At 45.3% G+C, this 20,119-nt stretch overlaps 1 protein-coding gene across 1 annotated transcript in view; it reads right to left on the reverse strand.

Annotated features, from left to right (window-relative positions):
- Window positions 1-11,828, reverse strand: part of usp53a (ubiquitin specific peptidase 53a) — a 30,720-nt gene extending 18,892 nt beyond the window's left edge. The window contains exons 1-4 of the mRNA XM_075450516.1: window positions 11,422-11,828; window positions 4,150-4,832; window positions 2,219-2,311; window positions 1,887-2,021 (exon numbers count right to left, since the gene is read on the reverse strand). Coding sequence (XP_075306631.1) covers window positions 1,887-2,021; window positions 2,219-2,311; window positions 4,150-4,293 — 372 coding nt within the window. The 5' untranslated portion in view covers window positions 4,294-4,832; window positions 11,422-11,828. The remainder of the gene's footprint in view (window positions 1-1,886; window positions 2,022-2,218; window positions 2,312-4,149; window positions 4,833-11,421) is intronic.
- Between the last annotated feature and the right edge of the window lie 8,291 nt (window positions 11,829-20,119).

Here is a 20,119-nt window from a genome sequence, read left to right on the forward strand (position 1 = left end):
AACAAAGATAAAAGGTTGTGTAGCAGAGGAGGCCTTTTAAGGCCTTGCTTCAAACTTAGCACCTCTGTGCTCGATATCATGGAAAAAGATAAAAAAGAAATCAGCTCAGACCTCAAAAAACTGTGCACTTGCAAAGGCCCGATTCATCCTTGGGAGCAACTTCAAAAGCCTGAAGGTAACATTTATCAGTCTAACAATGGAATCCATGTAAAATCACCATGGAATCACGCAGCAGTTTTAACACTCAGCACTACTTTCATGTCAAAATAGCAAATCAATCCAGGAAAAGCAAGGAGCTTGTGAGGATACATGAAATGCTGAGTAGAAAATGAATGTAGATCAACAGTAAAATTAGTCCTGTGTTGGCATACCCCGAAAAGGCCTCTCGGCAAGGAATAAACTACATCTCCAAAAATATTCCCAGTCTGCAGTTCGACTAACCACACGTCAGCACAAAGAATGTACTTTCTGAGAAATGTGTCTGGATTAAAAGTCGAACTATTTGGCAAAAACTGACAATGTTCAGTTCAACGGTGCCGTCCAAATTCAAAACAAGACAGCATGCAGGAGGAAAAAAGTGAAGAAAAAAAAAAAAAAAAATGGGGTAGCCTACATTTGTGAATCCCCACACCCAGACCTTTTAAAATGAAATCAGAGCAGAAACAGGTGCACAGTTTTGTGAGTACATTTTTTCTGTATCCAGGCAGCCACATGCACAACTACTCGTGTGGTCAGGAGTTCAACTAAACTATAGAAGAGAATTATGAATCAGATATGAGATGGTTTGCTTTTTTTAACACCAAAGGACTGTCGAGTGATATATTTTTTCTTTTTTTACCAGATCACCCACCTTTTAATTTTAGGGATGGATGTTATGCAAGGCAAGGCATCAGGCTGTGGGGGGTATTTTACTGCCAACAAGTACACTTAAAAGTGCATTGTGGAAAAAAAACAGCAACATGCACTTGAGGAGACCAAGATTAATGTCCTAAAGTAGTCATCCAAAGGACTTTAAAAAAATAGTCAAATTCATGGGCAGAACTGAAAAATTGTGTACAGCAAGGAGGCCTGTGACACCGACTGAGAGAAATGGGGAAAAAAATTCAAGCAGCTTCATAAGAGAGTGGATTACTGACAAAGGTAGAAAACACAACCAAGAGGATATCAACTTCTAACCTACTTCAAGAGTTATTTAAAAAAAAAAAGGTAACAACATATTAAATAATGAATTTACTCCACTTATATTTGCATACTAAGCAACCAAAGCCAGGGAATCTTTACAAGGATTAAATGTGATGTGTGAAAAACTGATCTTAAATGCATTTGGGGTCGAGAACATTTTGACAGCATTTGCTGCTTGTCTGCCAGACACATTAGAGCCTGTCTTCAGTTTATCCGTTACAATGTAATTGGAGTTCCTGAGAGGATAAACGATGACTGCAGAATAATAAGAATACATCCGTGTTCAGCTGGTATGGGTATAAAGTTAGTGAGTGGAAGGGTTCAACAAATAATAAACTCAAAAAGCAGATAGGCGAGTTTTTTTTGTTTCTTCTTTTTTTTTTTTGCAATGTAATATGGCAACAAAAAAACACAGGGGTTCAAACACAAGTCTGCCGCTTATATAAGCTGTCATGATGATATTTAACACCAGTGTGGCAGGAGTTGATGTCAGGGGAGGGAGACAGAAGCTCTTTCAGTGACCTCGCCAAACAGTTTGTTGCAGTGCAATAGTCCAACTGTGTGGCAGGACAACACCAAACATGCACATGCACATGCACATGCACATGCACATGCACATGCACATGCACATGCACATGCACATGCACATGCACATGCACATGCACCCCCCCCCCCCATGACACTGAGTTGCCACAGGAACTTACAAAGCACTCAGCAGCATCATCCATGAAGCCCAGCTGGAAGCGCTGCTCGTCCTTAAAGGTCTCTGCCAAGGCGTGACGCAGGTTGTCAGAGGGCAGGGCACGCTCCCGACTGTGCTGGAACTGAGAGAAAATGCCCTGAAGAAGAGAGTAAGAAGTGGTTTTGCACATGGACAATGGCATATTGTGTTTACAGCACTTTTTGTCACATTCACTGCCAAGCACAAAGTCTGGTTATGTGACCTGATGAGCCCCACACCTACAACGACAAGAAGGGACAGACCCCTACTTTTCTGTGCTCGCAGACATTAAATATGCAGCTGATCATATCATACCTTTAATGCACAAAATATACACGAGTCTCCCAGACAGAAGTGCCCTGGTAGCTGTCTCAAGCTGCGCCTGAAGATGTCCAGATGCCATAGTACCTACAACACAAAGGATAGAGGAGCAGGTCTGCATAAGAGAAGAAATTTCCATCCTCATTTTGCCATGAGAGCATTTCTTAAAGGCCAAACCAAACAAGCATATAGGTATAACCATTGAAAAGAAGAACAACTTCTAATGATTAGAGGCAGATGGATGTCCAGAGGGAAGCGTCTTATTATGTAGGGCGATCAAACATCCTTCGGTCTTCTGTTATGCATGGCATTTAGGCCATTCAAGTAAAGTCTACAAGGACGTGAGAGTAAATAGCGAGTCCTTATTCCCTTACAGAGACACAACCAGGGGTAACGATCGTCTTCGACCAGCTCATCAGTTGTCTCGCCCTCTGAGTCACCATCCTCTTTGAGACTGACCTAACTGTGACGGCTATCATGAATCATCTCTCCATCTGGTACTCCAGTGGTCTAAAGCAACCTCCAAGTACTATTACACCCTGCTGGGGTAAATTTAGACAGTGACTAAGCTCTGAAATTTCTAAATAAATGATGGTCATGTTTTAAGAGGGTGGAACATGTTCAATTCTCGGAAGACATTTAACTAGGGGAAGGAAAAGTGTTAGAGAGATGAACTGATCTCCAAAGGACATAAAGTTGAAGTTTACACATTTTCAATATTGTACTGAAAGATTATAGATTTGATCTAATCTTAAATGTCCAAATAATATATACCGGTATATATATATATTTTTTTTTAAAGAAGTTTTGGGTGTTTTTTTGGGCACCCTGCAAGCTGAGTACTGAGACACATCCTTTGGCAAGTATCACAGCTTGTAAACAGTTTTAATAGCCAAATAAGATTCCTTCCATTTTTGTTTGGGGGATTTTTATCCACTCTGACTGCACAAGGCTCCCAGTCTGTCAGATTCTTGGGCCGTCTTGAAAGCGCTGGAAAGCTACTCTTTTGAGGTCAACTGACAGATTTTTTTCCGTTGTTGTTTAAGTCGGGAGCTGTGAGGGCAAGGGCGAAACATCCTGCACCACTTGAGGTAGTTTTCTTTGTATATTTTCAACACTACTATTTTGTTCAAGGAGCCCCCCTCTATTGGCCTTACGCTCTTACGTTCATGTATGATGTGACGTTTGGTTCCAAAACCTCCTGAAGTTGAACTAAATCCATTTGTTACTTTGCCAGTAAAATGCTTCCTGTGCCACTGGCTTCCAGACAAACCAAATGAGCAATTGATTTACATCTGTGCGTAACAGTTGGAGATAATTGTTTAATAAAAACCCTCCCCCACCCTTCCACTCAACAAACGTTACAGGCATAACACTGTAGATTTACTTGATCAGTGCACAGGGCTTGTTTATGAAAATCTATCAGGCTTTTCAGTATTTCCACATCGAGTTGATGCTGAATTCTACGGTAATGAAACGGGAGAGGTTTTCTCCTGATGTCTTGGATTCTATTTGTGCAGGTACGTCTGCACAGCAGAACAGTGCGGCACCCCTTCAATCGTATGAGCAGCTCTCTGTAAAAAAGTGCTCATGATCTTACAGGCCTCCATTATTCATGCTCACTTCCATTTTTAGCTGAAAATTATTTGCCATCTTCTCTTGGCTTTCCTTGACTTTGAGGCATCGCTTATTTGGATTTTCAGACTACCCGGCTGCTATTTACAGGAGAAAACAGCTGCAGAGACATGTTGAGTCCAAGCATTTCTAAAGCTTTTGGAGCTGCGTGTTCCGACCTCATGACTTTCTTCAAAATGCTCCGAGCAATGTTTTCATATTTCACTTTACACTTTGTAGAAATCAGTTCAATTTCTATTTCCTTCACTGTTCAATGTAACAGAAATTTTACAAGACTGTGGCGGTCCTACCTGCACAGCACTGTTGAGGAAGCAGCTGTTCTGGCCCGGTTCATTCAACAGTCCTTTGGTGGGTGCCAGAGACAGCATGCTCCCAGGCTGGTACGATTTCCCCAAATTGCCTCCCGGCTTCCTGAAGAACTTGACCCATGCCATTGGTTAGTGACGTCTGCCTTTAGACTGGTGGGATTGTCAGGAGGATAGGGCAGGTTGGTGCTGGGATCAGAGCCTCTTGGCCCCTGAGGGAATGATACCCCAACAGTCTGAGGCTAAGTTATTCCACGAGCTGCAGTGGCTAGCCTGCAACACATGGGCTATCAGTCCATATCAGCAGCTCACAGAGAAGCTCCTTTAACTTTGTGCGTGACTTGAAAATCTGTTAAATTAAACAGGAAAAAAAAAAAAAAAAGCGAGCGAGCGAGCGAGGAATAACACACGTAGGAAAAAAAACAATTACAGTCCGAGTCTTCGTTTTGATAATCCTTTGATAATGAGCTGTCTTTTACTTCGGAAAAGATAGATTTTGGTCATGCAGAAAAATGGCTCGATCATCTTGTGAAACACCTGGTCAACGCACCACAACTGCTTCAGAGGGGATTGCAGTTTGGCTGCATGATGCCGAGGCTCTTGTGGACACTCAGCTGCAGTTAGCTATTCCTCTCAGAAGCTTGTTTTATCCAGGAAAAGTGGCCGGGCTGTTTTAGGAAGAAAACAAAAGAGAATGAGACATAGTGAGATCAGTAAGGCTAATCTGGATATCATCGTCAGTTATGGCTGTTTTCTAGTTTTTAAACTTTGCTGGTCTGCGTTACATTTTACATTTAACCGATACCTCAAAAACAAAGAATCCCACAGCATCTGAAGCTTCAGTTTCAAATGTATTCTCCCACATTCATATCAGCCTGAACATTTTAGACATGTCAACAAAGTTTATACATTAACTTTTACAAACACCCTTTGCACTGGAGGTGTGTCAAACTAAGTCAGTCCAACCTAGGTTGAATTTTAACATGCAGACAAATTTATTTCACAATTTCCGAAACAACAGTGACACTGAAGGCCAAGACATTCAAAGTGAAAATAATCCGTGTAAACATGACTCGAACTTGTTTTAGGTTTTGTTTTTTTTCTCTCTCATTGGAGCCTGGTTTTTTAATCTCTTCATCCCCAATACTGCCTAAAAGGTTTGCTGTCACTATCGGCAGTAATCATCCACCATCCATTCAGTTTTCAATGTCTTATTCATGACTTCTGCTGGAGGGTAACTACTGTGTTCATTACCAGTTAATCTGGTACCGTTTAACATCAAAAAGATATCTATCATAAAAGTCAAACAGTCGTTCAGTCTGTGGCATTTTGCTCAGTTAACCGACTCAAACTGACGGCATTTATGGACCTAAAGTGGAGTTTTTGTGGAGTTTGATAGAATCAAGACAAAAGACTAAAGTGAAGTTATTACTCAGCTATTTGTTGCATGAACTTGTTTCTTTTGTGAGTTACTTTGGCAGGCACCGTCACTCTTCTATAAACCGAGCCACAAAGAAAGACTAGTCTGACCCATTTTCTTTTCTTTCTATTACAAGTTGAGCTGTAGAGGACAATAACACTGAATATGCAGTTCAATTTAAGAAACTTCCAGCCCGTGCAGCTTCAGCAACAAAGTGAGCAACGCTAACAAAATCTGCCGTGAATGTGCATTGTGCACCTCAGGATTGAACGGCTGAACAGAGACGACTTTGAGAGGTTTGATGGATGAACATGTTTGTGCTGAGCGAGGCAGTGAAAGCTGTGTCGGGGTTATTACATTAAGGAATGCCTCAAGTGATCCATATAGTCCCAACCTGGAACTTTTGAAAGGCTTATTGGCATTTTTACAAGTTTTTTTTTTTTTTTTTTTCTAAATTGAAACAAAGCTCGTTTTAGGACATTTATGGGAAAACGCACTCATGACAGACAAATCTCCAATAACGAAGATATAAAGAGAAGCAACAATGAGAACTAGTGAGTCATCCTTTTTTAATCCCCAACACCTGAAAAGATTAGCCTCGAAGAAAACCTCAAACGTTTTATTGTTCATGAGTGAGGATCAAAAAAAAACGCCCCATTTAGCACACACAATGAAAATGTCCTCTTCCTCTCCTGAACACCTCAAGTTTCACCCTGAACCTGCTGGACAACATTACCGTCCTGGAATTTCAGGAATCCCCATTGGACGATGATGTTGCCACAATGCAAATTTGGAGCAGTTAATGTCACAACCTGAAGTTCCGTATTCACACAGCAGAATTAACATCTTCACATGAATCAACTAAACGCGCTAAAGTCCCGGCCTCTGCACCGTGCAACTGGGCTCCAATGGCAACATGCATTCCAAAGCAATCACTTAAGCTCAGAGTTGCTGAAGAGCTGTTGTTTTTGTTTTTGTTTCAGGGCTGGGGCAGCAGATAGAAATCTGTACGATGCACTTGTGCTGACCACCGAGGACATCACGTGTCCCGAGAAGCTGGGATGTGTCTGTCGTCCAGTCATCTCCTGACAAGGCATGGACATCAACAACAAGAAAAACAAGTGAAACACAAATCTCATGTTGCCCAATTCAAAGTGGTGAGCATGAGAACATTTCTTTCTCAATCAAAGTTATACTGAACACCCATGTATGGCTCAAACAAACAGCCACACCAATCACACTCATTGACCAGCCAGCGAAAACAATACCACACCACCCTCGTGCCCACTTTATTCAACGCTGAACTAAAGGAATGGACGGTGATGCGAGCATACGTTTTGTAATGTGACAATGCTGACAACAGCAAACAGCCCAGACGGCTCTGCCTTTTTATCTCTAGAAGTTTAACTGCATTACAATGGTGCATTTGAAAAACTGCCAACTGCAGTGATATCATCTCATCTTTTTGTCTGACACTGACTGACTGCAAGTCAGCACAGGGAGTTAATAGCAAAAAAAAAAAGGAAAAAAAAGAAGAAGTTTTAAACAGATATGTAATATGGACTGGCCTGACTTCGGAAAAATTTAGATCTTTCATTGCAGACACCATGTAACGTCTGCACAGAAGATGTATGTCCACTTTTAGACATGGACTGGCTTACTTACAAAAGACTGAATTGGCAATACGCTGTACCTGTGAGGATAATTACAGAGGAAATCCTGGAAATAATAAAGCACACGGTCTCCACGGCAAAGATTCTCACCGTATCCCATATACTGCTGGGCAATTTTACAATAGAAGAACTGTTCCAAAAAAAAAATTATAAACAGATCCCCCGTCATCCAATTCAGCTGGATGTAGATATGAAATATCTGCTTCCTTGTTTCAAGATGGAGAAAATTACTCAGCTGGCTAGGAACAATATTGTCAAGAATCCAGGTTCAAATCATTGTTCAATGTAAGCCTGTTAGCATCCTTCCGTTTTAACTCTAAGCGATATGACACCAGTTTCCCCAAGACTGATTTTCCTTTCACACGAGTTTGTGCATAAAACCTTCATACGGTGATGTAACCATAATGAGCTTATGCCCGTACAACACCCACCTCAACACGAGTTTCTGTGGACCAGTTCAGTAAAGTCACATAAGTTCTCTTCATGTTAATCGTGACACAGCTGATAATAATAAGCAACAAAATGTTTTGTTTTTGTTTTTTTTGCAGTTCAGCTGCAGGCGCTCTCACGTAAACACACACGACGAAGGCCGAGTTCAATCGCATGCAACAGTGACACATCGGGAACAGTGCGTGTTTATTATGAGATAAGGGGAAAATAGGTCAAAAGTGCAGCCAAGTGTAAAATTCAGTGGGTTGACATACACCAACTGCTCAAACGGAAAAAGCTACACTGAAAACGGCGTAAAAACGATAAATCCTCTGCCACTAGGAATGCCACACGTCTGACAAAATATCAAATATGCTTTATATCTATTTCCTGTATGTGCAGCTGTCATTTTACACATTAAAAGTCTCAAATGGTGATTAATTCTAGTTGTTCTTGGGTGCTCTTCATCACAGGTCATTATGATGCAAACACATTTTTCCTCCACTGAATAAGAACGATGATTGCATTTTTCCCCTCAAGGGATTGGGAAGTTGTTTTTCTATTTTCATAAGGAACATGAATAACTTAATATGTAGGTATTTCAATATTTCACATCTAATCTGTAAGTGTGAACAAAAAAAAAAAGAACCTCCGTGTGACCAAAATGTTGGGAGTAACTTCCAGAATAATTTGGTTTCTATCTTAATCTATAAAAACAGCTCATCTAAGATAAAACAAAATCATGAAAATGACTCAACTACTTCATCTACCTCTAACTTCAGAAATAGTTTCTTGATAAGGTCACAGAAATTACAGAGCAACCTAATAATATGTGCCTGTGAAGCACTCTTGATTTAAAATCCATCTAAAGGGAAAGGGAAACACTGTTGCTTAATGTCTTCATTATTAACTGATTAAAACCTAAAGAAACAATCACTCGAGCTGCATCGTCTCAACCTTGGAACAACTCTGTGTTCAAGCAAAACAAAAGAATTTATTTCATTTTGACCTCTCTTGAGTACCGATGCAGGAAGTCCAGTCTTCCTCTTTAAACAAAGGCTTTCTCAGACCTGTCAAGTCTAGGACTGACTTTTTTTTTTTTTACCCTTTTCATAAGAAAAAAGCTAAGGCTAGCGCTTAAAGCAGCCAGCCAGCATGTGGAAGGTGTCAGCAGCTTTGACAAGCCTGGGAGATCTGTAAAATGTGGACTAATTTGGTGTGAAAGCACGGGGAGTCAGATGCTATCATTTATTTATTAGCGATATGTTGACAGATAGCCCCATTAAGGAAGATTCAATTGATCTCCTTTATATGGTAATGCCGAGAGCTGCTGATGAATCAATCTGTGGTAAATTGAGTCACACCATTTCATCGTTTTATGAGATGTGAGAACAGAAACGCATCATGGAACACGCAGACAGTGAAGCGTCCTGTTACCCTTCAGTGTTGATGAAACGTCTTTCCTTCAGTGTTTAACATTCGAAAGCCTTAGCCCTACTTTCTGGCCTGTGTGGCGTAACATAAAGTAAGACTTTTGCGAGTGATTTTTCTTTTGAGACACCATTTCTTAAGCAATTTGTAATCCTTTAGCTGGATCTGAAAATGATTACGGTCAAGCCATGCCTGTGCTTGAGAAAAGCAAAAAGGCTCCTAATGAATTGGGGGGGCGTCGCTATCATGCTATCATGAAATCACTATCATGCTATTTGGCAAAAGGCAAATGAACATTTTCAACGTGTTAATATTGCCTTTACACCCTGTAACATATGTTCCTCTGTGCGGATGCAGTCACGCAAATGTCTTAGAAGTCTACCTCATGTGTGAAACATAAAAATGAATTCATCTCTTTTTTTTCTAATTTCTACTCGACTTGACACAATATTGTAACACTTAGAACTTAACATGCAGCCTTCCACAGTTTCCTTGTCCGTCTGATCAATTTTATTAGGCGTTGGCACTGAGCAAACACACAAAAGTGTTAATATTTGGAAAGGCATTAACACAAGCAGCCATTGCATGCACAGTAAGCAGTAATAAGACATGACCCTGCATACTAAACCCCTAAAATAACAGTGGAACTTAAAGCTGCAGTCTGCAGGATTTGTTGTTGTCATAGGTAAAGTCCTAATTTTTGGCATTTTAAGAGTTTACATGATCTATCAGAACGCTTGAAGTTGAAAACGGTGACCTCCGTAGTAACAAAATGCAAGAAATGCTTATTTTTTAACCGAAAAATAAAAAGTTATTCAACTTCCTGTCCCGCCCCATCAAAACACATGAGAACTCGTGCACGTCTACGTGCACGCCAGATGCGCGTACACGACTCCTCATTCATCAACTCACCTGTCATTTGCGATCATGGAAGACACAGTAAGTAGACTAGCCCGTAATGAAGTTCAATAGTCTAGATAAATAAGCGTGGGGACGAGCCTACCTTGTATCGCGCGTGCACAATCGGTGACTGACAGGCAGCAGAGCCCAGCTCGTAACCTGATTGGTTACCTTTTACCGGTCCGATCTGCAATTTTGTAAACAAACCTGCTGGCTTTGGAGGGACCTAGCGGGACATATAGGGGACCTAGAGAACTCGTTTTTTTTTTTTTTTGTATTGGGGTATTTAATGTACTACTCTCAGAATCCCCGGACAGTTCCAGGCATTATGCTTGAAAAAGAGTTGCAGACTGCAGCTTTAACTGGGTTAGGCTAAATCCCCTAAAGACGTAATTCAAGCCTTTGGGCAACAATGCAAAGATAATTTCCTGTGTGGGCTTCCTGTGCAAAAGCTTGCCACCCTCCAACACACGGTCACCCTTTTCAGCCTTGTGACACCGAACAGGTCGCCAACGCCACACTGAGTCACCCATTTCTTACTGAGAAAAAGGGGGAACAAAAAGCACAGTTCCAAGAAAATACAACACCCGTGTCTCGGTCGTTAGGACTGCTCCTTCAGCTTAAACTGGTTCTTCAGCATGCCTCCCTTGTGTTTTTCAGAGCGTTAGTACCTATGGAAATGTTCCAAAAACATCAGCGTAAAGGATGAGCGCAGATGATGATCTCACCGTTTCATCACAACTGTGCTTGAAACTGAAGTCTGCTGCTCAGGACTTTTGTTGCTGGAGTGAATTAAAGTGGGATAAAAAAATATAAATTAAAAAAAAAAGTTTACAGGAAGCCTCCGGTGAGGCTGCTTGAGCTGCTTTAAACGTCAGTGTTTCTTCCAAGTCCAAAAAGGTGTGCAACTGTGAGTCCTCTCTCAACGCATCATAACGCAACAGGACATACCGAGACAGGAAAGTTCATCATTTTTACTCCAAACACTTATTGTCGTGCCTGTTAACAGACACTATTTTAGGCGGATATTGTGTGAAATTAAACGATAGACACGAGATGAGTCTTCGTTTAAACCATCATTTTGTGACGCTGCATATATTATTAGCAGCAGCAGTACCATAGCTGGCCGTAAACACTGCGACAGACTTTTAGAAAACACAGACATGAAGTTGGAAAAAAACAAATAGCGAAAACGGACAAAACAACTCTCTTTGCGTTTTAAACATCTTTCACGCCACATTTTCAAACTTGATAAGTATGCTAACAGAAGCTAACGCTAGGTCCTACCTGGTTTCACCTGAACTCCAGGTACGCCTATATTTCCGCCCCACGTAACGCCGCAAAACACCAGCAAGGAAAGTTTCAGCAACTACTTGCGTCAAACTCCCATAAAGAGACACTCACCTCCAAGAGAGTAATAAAATGTTGTTGTTGTTTTTTAAAAAAAGAGGTAATATCCTTTAATGTGGACAGAGTAGGAGTTTGAGGATTTCGGTTGAGTTTCGTGGAAAGAGGAGCCGAGAAGCCAAGTGAGTCTCTAGTTAAATGTATTTCAAGGTAGAGACGCTGGGAAACTACTCCGCCGACCAGACTGAGACGTGTTGCCGTGTGGCGCTCAAACTTCACTCTCTCTGGTTTTAGTATAATTTCTTCTCAAGCCGTATTTCCACTCCGGACACAACAGCCGCGTCCGTACACTTGCGATCCTCCGGTCTGAAGCGGCTCCGTCTCCGCTGCAGTTCGCTGACGAGCGGCGGTAGTGAGCAATGGTCGACTTCGGCACCTGAAATACTGGATTAGAGATGTTTTCAGAGCCGAGATGTCAAACCCCGCCTCTTCAACACTGTATGCACTGCAGTCTGCCATGCTGCCGTACACCGCTGCCACAGCCACAGCGCGCACGTACACTCGGGCTTGGACTCGCACACTCCAGTACTTGCAGAGCGCCAACTCTGCTGCCTGGCAGGCTTGTTAATGTTGCTTTATGGAGCCGGGGTCTGCAGTTTGCGGCCCAGTGCTGCAAAGCTGCATCAAATGCAGCTGTTGTTTGCAAGCAGCTTGCCTTTCACGCCTGGAACACAAGTTGTGTTACATAAGATGACCTGTGCATTTTTTATTTGTGTGTGCTATAATAAACAGGGATGAAAGAGAAATGACATGAAAGCCAACAACTCTCAACAGAAAAGCTGGAGGCATCCATGCTTTGGCTTCTGCAGTGGCCTGTGATCCAACTTGTTTTTTGGGGTGTTAAATGTTTATCTGCATGGTTACACTCCAACAATGTGGTGACAACTCTGACACGGATGATTATGAGAGTGGAGAAAAGTCATGTAAGGTCCCTGTTACCCAAACACCATCTGCCTGATCCTGTTACATAAAGAAAGCAAATGAAAGGAGTGCACAATTAAAGCTTTTCTCCCCCATTTTAAACGAGAGGATGTAAAAGCCATGTTATCTTCGTGGCTCAAGCTGCCCGCATATTTTTAAACCTTTTTCTTTTCTTTTTTTTATTTAAGACACTTGTATTATATGGACAGTTTGGACATCTGCCACGGCAAAGGAAGGACATTTGTCATATGGGATTCATCAAAACAAAGGCGGTGATATGTGGGTTATCATAGAAAAAAAAAGTTTATCCCACACATTTGTGTGAGACAATTGTAGATGAAACAGAAATTAGCCCGCATGACTGATTCTACATGCAAGTGTACTATTCTTCAGAAGCATTTAACCAAATATTTTTCGACATTTACATCATGCAGGCTTAATAGTGTAGTGTAGGATGAAAATGACTAAAGTAGAGCTTTGAGTCCTCGTCTTTTATGCTGCTAAACTCAGATCTAAACAGACCAATAAGCAGGACTATGACCACGTGTGGCAATTATTTGAACCATACATCATGTTGAATAAGTTTAGAAAAGAAACGGTATCTGATTTTCTAAATAACAGTCACTGAGTAATATTGAGGAAACTGTATGGAATGATGAAGCGTGCACTGAGGGGTCACAATGTATCAGCGTGGTCCAGACTTTCCCCAGGAAGTACTTGAAAGGGCCCATAGTGGAGACACCGCCATTTCCCTCTGCACTGATTTCCTCAAGGGACATAATGCTTCCTCTTACAACATAAAACAGCTCAAAAGTGTAGTAGAAATGCACTTCAATGAAATGAGCCTTAATAGACTTGCTTAGAAGTGTTGCACTTTACCTCATAATCCAGGATTTGGTCGCTCATTGTAGGAAAGTACAAAGTAAGTTCTTATAGAAGATGTTCGATTATATATATTTTTCTTTGGAAATAGATAAACCAAAAAAAAAACATTCTGTATCCTGGGCGGTTCATTTAAGTTCATAAGTCTTTATCCGAGCAGATTAACGATATTTGTGGTACTTAGAGCTAATAGATGGTAGCTTCACATTATGACATTCGACATTCCCACCGTGTCTTTGGGCCTTCTGGCTTTAAAGTGCTGTGACTGAATAATTTGCACCATCCATGAATTATAGATCAGACAGCTCAAAGAGATCAGGTCTTAAACATTCCCCACAAATATTAACTTTTTTTCCTGACCTTGGTGGCCAGCTTGCTATCCAGTTGCTGAATCTGACAATTTGTGTCCTGACAGCATTGTTGCTTTGCTCTGGGCCAAAAAGCTAAAAATGACATATCATTGCACTGACACATCATTGACTCTCTGGTTTGCACCTTGAATGACTTCTGCTGAACAATGGTTTACTGTTATTTTATTGTATGATTTATTTTTAGCCATTGCTACCTCTTGATATGTCCAGTGTTCTGAAATGTAACTTGCTTATATTGACGCTTACTTCATTTTAGCAAATTATGAGTTGGATGTATAACACTCTGGCTTAAAATTTGTGTGTGTGGGGGGGGGGGTTTATACCAGCAGCTTTCTATAGTTTTGATTTAGTGGACTTTTTCATTTTAGATTATGATGACTTTGCGTGCTCTGCGACCTCACAGTGCACACAGTAAATGTCCCACAGAGCCAGTGACACCGCTCTGACTTCTCACCTTGTGATTGCCTCAGTGAACAGCAAGAGATTTGCTGAACACGGTGAATAAACACAGCTCAAACCTGCGTGCTCTTTTTTCCCATGGTGCCAACAATATTGAGTTCTATTTCATCCTTACTGACCGCCAGAGGCGGTGCTTTCAAGCACTGAATGATACATCTCGCGCATGCGCAGGTCGAGTGTTTATACCAACAAAGTCACTCGTGACCCTCTGCTGACCAAGGGAGAGCCTATATCTTCCGGTAACATCAGCAGATCAGTTCCTTTTCATCTTCTCGCTCGCAGGTATTACCGCGTCTGCATACGAGACGAATTTCCAAACCATAGTATTACTTCATTGTTTGCTGCTGGTGGTCTCGCGACGTTCCGTCGAAGCTGCGAGCTACTCGCCCTTCAGAGACCGCAACGAACTCCGCCGAGAGGTCTGTAACCTTTTTTTTCCTCGGCTGATGAAGTTTACTGCAAGCTGTTACAAGCGCCGGTCTAGGCAGCGGGCTCGCTCCTTCTCCCGGTGCTGTGCGCCGCACGTGAGTAACAGTTTATTTATAGTTACGTTGTTGGTGAAGGCTAGGTGTTTGCTAGCCCTCTCCCGGCATCTGTAACCTGCCTATGTTAAGCGGCCAACTCGGTTGTGCCGGTTCTTTGAGTTTGTTGCTGCTATTGTTCTGCCCCTCTCCTGGTGGAAGGCGGCGTTTGCGCCCCCCGCTCCCAGCTCAGGTGGCCTATAGTGGTTGCCGGTGAAGGCACCGTTTGCGGCTCCCTCTCCCGGCATCCACCTATAGCTAATAGAACTTGCACTAGCCCCTCTCCCGGCGACGGCGGCGCGTGCGCCCCCCGCTCCCAGCACAGGTGGCCTATAGTGGTTGTTGGCGAAGGCACCGTTTGCGGCTCCCTCTCCCGGCATCCACCTATAGATAAGTGTATAAATACAGCAATAGCCCCTCTCCTGGTGTAAGGCGGCGTGTGCGCCCCCCGCTCCCAGCATAGGCGGCCTATAGTGGTTGTCGGCGAAGGCACCGTTTGCGGCTCCCGCTCCCAGCATCCACCTATAGATAAGTGTTTAAATAAACAATTGCCCCTCTCCTGGTGTAAGGCGGCGTGTGCGCCCCCCGCTCCCAGAACAGGCGGCCTATAGCTGATTGTCGGTGAAGGCACCGTTTGCGGCTCCCTCTCCCAGCATTTATCTATAGATAAGTAGAAAAAATTTTCTTTTGAAAAAAAAAAAAAAGAAAAAAAGAGAAAACATAACTAGCCCCGTTCCCGGGGCCTATAGTTGGTTGTCGGTGAAGGCACCGTCTGAGGCAGGGTCTCTCAGACGAGTCCTGCATGAATTCTGGTATCTTGCCTCATGCTGTCAGAGCTGCAAGGCTGGCCGAGGTAGAGCGCCTGTTGGGCCCTCCCTTGTCTCCCCAGTTGACCCCTGACCAGCAGCTGGCCCCGTCTCGGTCTAGCCGACCACGGCGTCGGCCTGCTGGGACTGCAGGCCCCACATCCGGGAAGAGGGCTAAGGGGTCCGGGCTCACTTCTAGAGTGGATCAGCTGACAGCGGAGCTTGACAGCATCAAGTCCCTCCTCCTGGCTCTCCAGCCTGGGGCTGGGGCAACCCAGCCAGGTGCCCTTGTTCCTCCGATGGCCTCCTTCGGTCCGGAGGAGGATGCGTTTTCCATAGCTGCTTCGGCTACTATGTTTCAGGACTACGCGTCGGGGCCGACCGTCGGCTTTTTTTCCCAGCAGCAGCTCAGCTACTGGGCTGCTTCCACCAGGGACCTGTGGGTTCTTTCCACCTTGACCCATGGGTACAAACTTCAGTTCCGACGTCGGCCCCCCAACCCATGGCCGAGTCAGGATGACTGTCATCCGCGACCCGGCGAAAGCCGGAGCCCTCGCCCAGGGGCTGTTCGTCCTCCTGGGCAAGGGTGCCATCAAACCGGTAGATCCCCTGTTGCACCCCGGGGGGTTCTACTCGACTTACTTTCTGGTAGCAAAGAAAGATGGCGGATTCCGACCTATCCTCGACCTCAGGAACCTCAACAGGTTCCTGAAGGTCTTGAGGTTCCATATGTTGACCACTGCAGAGGTTCTGCGTACGGTCTCCAGAGGGGAGTGGTTTACCTCCATAGACCTGGAGGATGCCTACTTTCACGTTCCTGTGGCGCCACACCATCGGCAGTTTCTGCGATTCGCCTTTCAGGGGCGTGATTTCCAGTTCAGGGTGCTCCCGTTTGGTCTCTCCCTCTACCCACGGGTGTTCACCAGGTGTGTGACGGCAGCCCTCTCACACCTACAGTCGCGGGGCATGAAGATCTTGCCGTATCTGGACGACTGGCTCGTCTGTGCGCCGTCCCAGTCTCAGGTGGCCCTCGACACGACGTGTCTTCTTTCCCATGTGGCCCGTTTGGGCCTCAGGGTGAATTTTACGAAGACTGGCCTGGTCCCCTCACAGAGCACGGTTTTTCTTGGGGTAACCCTCGATGCGGTCACCATGGCGGCCTGCCCGTCGCCACGGTGGGTGGACGACATCCTCCGCCACCTCCTCCCGTTTCGGGAAGGCAGGCGGTTCCACTACGTGGAGTTCTTACGCGTCCTGGGGAAACTGACAGCTGCGGCTGCCGTGGTCCCCTTAGGATTGCTGTCGCTGCGTCCCCTCCACAGGTGGTTGCACAGCTTTCACCTGGACGCCAAGAGACACCGGCACAGGAGGCTCAGGGTGTCCCGTCGTTGTCTTCTTGCCCTGGCCCCGTGGAGGAAGCGTTCGTTTCTCCTCCAGGGCATGCCCATGGGCTCCGTTGCATCCTGTCGGGAGACAGTCACAACGGACGCCTCCCTCTCGGGGTGGGGCGCCGTGTGGCAGAACCGGACGGCTCAGGGGCTGTGGCCGGCGCGGGACCGCTCACAGCACATCAACGTACTAGAGCTGCGGGCTGTGCACAGGGCATTGCAGGCTTTCCTCCCTTTCTTGAGGGGCCGACATGTACTCGTGCGGTCGGACAATGTTTCGGCCGTCTCCCACATAAACCACCAAGGTGGCACCAGGTCTGCACTGCTGCTGCAGGCATCCCGGGACCTCCTGCTGTGGGCAGCACCACGCTTAGCCAGCCTAAGGGCAATGTATTTGCCCGGGGAACGCAACCAGACGGCGGACTTGCTCTCCCGTTGCAAGCCTCCGCCGGGAGAGTGGCAGCTTCACCCGGAGGTGGTGCTCAATATCTGGACCACCTTCAGCAGAGCAAACGTGGACCTCTTTGCCTCTTTGCCCCCTCTGGTTCTCCCGGACAGAGGAGAGCAGTCCCCTGGGCCAGGATGCTCTTGCCCACGACTGGCCAGAGGTTCTCCTCTATGCTTTCCTGCCGATCCCTCTGATAGTCCCTACGCTACAGAGGGTCCTCCAGCAGGGCCACAGGCTGCTGTTGGTAGCCCCCTTTTGGCCAGGGAGGACGTGGTTTCCTCTGCTGCACAGGCTCTGCAGCGGTTCCCCGTGGCGCCTCCCCGACAGGAGGGATCTCCTGTCTCAGTGGCAGGGTCGGATCTGGCATCACGACCCTTCCCGCCTACAGCTGTGGGTCGGGCCACTGCAGGGCCCGACCCGCTGCTGACTGAGTGCTCTGGCGATGTCTGCCATACCATCCTAAACGCGAGGGCGCCTTCTACCCGGGCGCATTATGAACAGAGGTGGCGGCTGTTCACTAGATGGTGCTTGGACAGGGGTGAGGACCCTGTGCACTGTTCTGTCCCTAGGATTCTGGAGTTCCTCCAGTCACTCCTGGATGACGGCCGGTCCCCCGCTACCCTGAGGGTGTATGTGGCAGCCATTTCCTCTCGGCATGCTCGAGTGGATAACGGCACGGTGGGGAGCCACAGGTTGGTGTCTCTTTTCCTGAAAGGTGCGCGGCGGTTGCGCCCCCCACGAGTGCGGCGCACCCCGCCATGTGATCTGCACCTGGTGCTCGGCGCTCTGTGCTCGCCTCCCTTTGAACCCCTTGCTCAGGCAGGGCTGAGGTGGGTCTCCGCTAAGACTGCCTTTCTCCTCTCTATCGCATCAGCGAAGCGCGTCGGGGAGCTGCATGCTCTGTCGGTGAGCGACTACTGCATGAGGTGGAACTCGGATGTCTCGGGGGTTTCCCTGTGGCCAAACTCCGCCTTTCTCCCGAAGGTGCTGTCTTCCTCGAACCTCAACAGACCTATCCACCTGGCACAGTTTGTTCCCCCGGAGGGGGAGGACAGGTTACGCCTAATGTGCCCTGTGCGGGCTCTGAGAGCCTACGTGGCCGCGACTGCCGGTATCAGGCAGTCGGACCAGCTCTTCCTCTGCTATGGTGGCCCTCGGAGGGGCTGTGCGCTCTCTAAACAGCGACTGTCCCACTGGGTGGTGGACGCCATCACCCAGGCATATAAGAGAAGTGGGCTCCCCCCGCCAGCTGGGGTGAGCTGCCACTCCACCAGAGCTGTCTCGACATCATGGGCAGCCCTAAGGGGCGTTCCCCTGGAGGACATATGCGAGGCAGCGTCATGGGCGTCACCGAGTACCTTCTCCAGGTTCTATCGAGTGAATGTTGCCACTCCCCACCCGTTGGCTGTGGTCCTGCTGCCCGACTCTGCTGTTTCCTCTCAGTAACGTGAGTAGGTGCTGGATTCCTCGTGACTTTGCTGGTATGAGTCATCCAGTGCTTGAAAGCACCGCCTCTGGCGGTCAGTAAGGATGAAATAGAACGAAAGTTACGTATGTAACTACGGTTCTATGAATCCTGGATGACCGCCAGAGCGTTCTGTCACTCAGAATCCTCGTGTACTCGCGAGAAGATTCTGTAGGAACTGATCTGCTGATGTTACCGGAAGATATAGGCTCTCCGGGGTCAGCAGAGGGTCACGAGTGACTTTGTTGGTATGAACACTCGACCTGCGCATGCGCGAGATGTATCATTCAGTGCTTGAAAGCACCGCCTCTGGCGGTCATCCAGGATTCATAGAACCGTAGTTACATACGTAACTTTCGTTATCTTATGATTTAACCGGTGTATAAAGTCATGGATGGTTTTGGTTTTTTCACTGGGTCACTAGATTCCACTTCACCCCAAATATGCTATGGCTTTTGAACTGGGGTATTTTTTACCACTGGTGTCTGTCTTTCTCCAAAAAAAGATAATGACAGCTCTGTCCCACAACCACATAAGTTTTGTCAGTTTTTCAATTGCTCTTTGACAATTGTAAAACAGATAAATAGAAAAAAATTTGATTATTTACAAAGAAATCGCTACTTCTTTTACCCTCTTGTTATGTTGCAGGTAAAATTGGCCCATTTTAAAGTTAAAAAAAAAATAGTTTAAAGTATTTTTTTCTGTATGAAACTTATTTTATTTGACTTCATGAGTATAATCAACATATCAAATGAAAATGGTTAATTTCACATATTTGCAACCCCCCCATCTTTATATTACATAGATACTGTTGACCCGGCAGTCAAAGTAGAGGCTAAAAAGGGTCAAAAGTGTCAAATACTATTTGTTTCTGTGCAGGAGTTGTTATGACTTTTGACGGTAACCTTTTCTGTTCCCGTGGGCAAACTCCACCCACATTGAGTGGACACTCAGCAGGAGAGGGGCAAAATCTATAAAGATTCTCTGCCAGGGTGTCCTACAAACATTACCCCCTGCAGCTACATGTGATATAGCCAATACCAGAGCTTTTCAAAACGAGCAGCAGAAATAAAAAGGTGACAGCCCTGGAGGTTTTGACAGTAAAATAGAGGAGGATGTGTCTGAAGATGAAGTCAGTACTGAGGTCAATTCTGAGTCTGATTATTCTGATTAGGAAACAAATGATGAAAATGCTAGTCACATTCAGCTTTTGAGCGACTCATGCCCAACTCAATACAGACATTAATTTTCGAAATAACTAATCTAGAAGGAAGGTGTGTTTTTGGGGAGAAGTGGAAGGTGATGGATAAAATACATTTACATATTTGGGAGTCCTCATTCTGAGTGGGGTCTAAAAATCAAATGATGAATCAACAGCCAGTCTGTGGGATACAGAGACAGGCAGGGCAATATTTGGTGCCACAATGTCTCTGG

Source organism: Odontesthes bonariensis, chromosome 19 (assembly GCF_027942865.1).
Source record: "Odontesthes bonariensis isolate fOdoBon6 chromosome 19, fOdoBon6.hap1, whole genome shotgun sequence".
NCBI classification, from domain to species: domain Eukaryota; kingdom Metazoa; phylum Chordata; class Actinopteri; order Atheriniformes; family Atherinopsidae; genus Odontesthes; species Odontesthes bonariensis.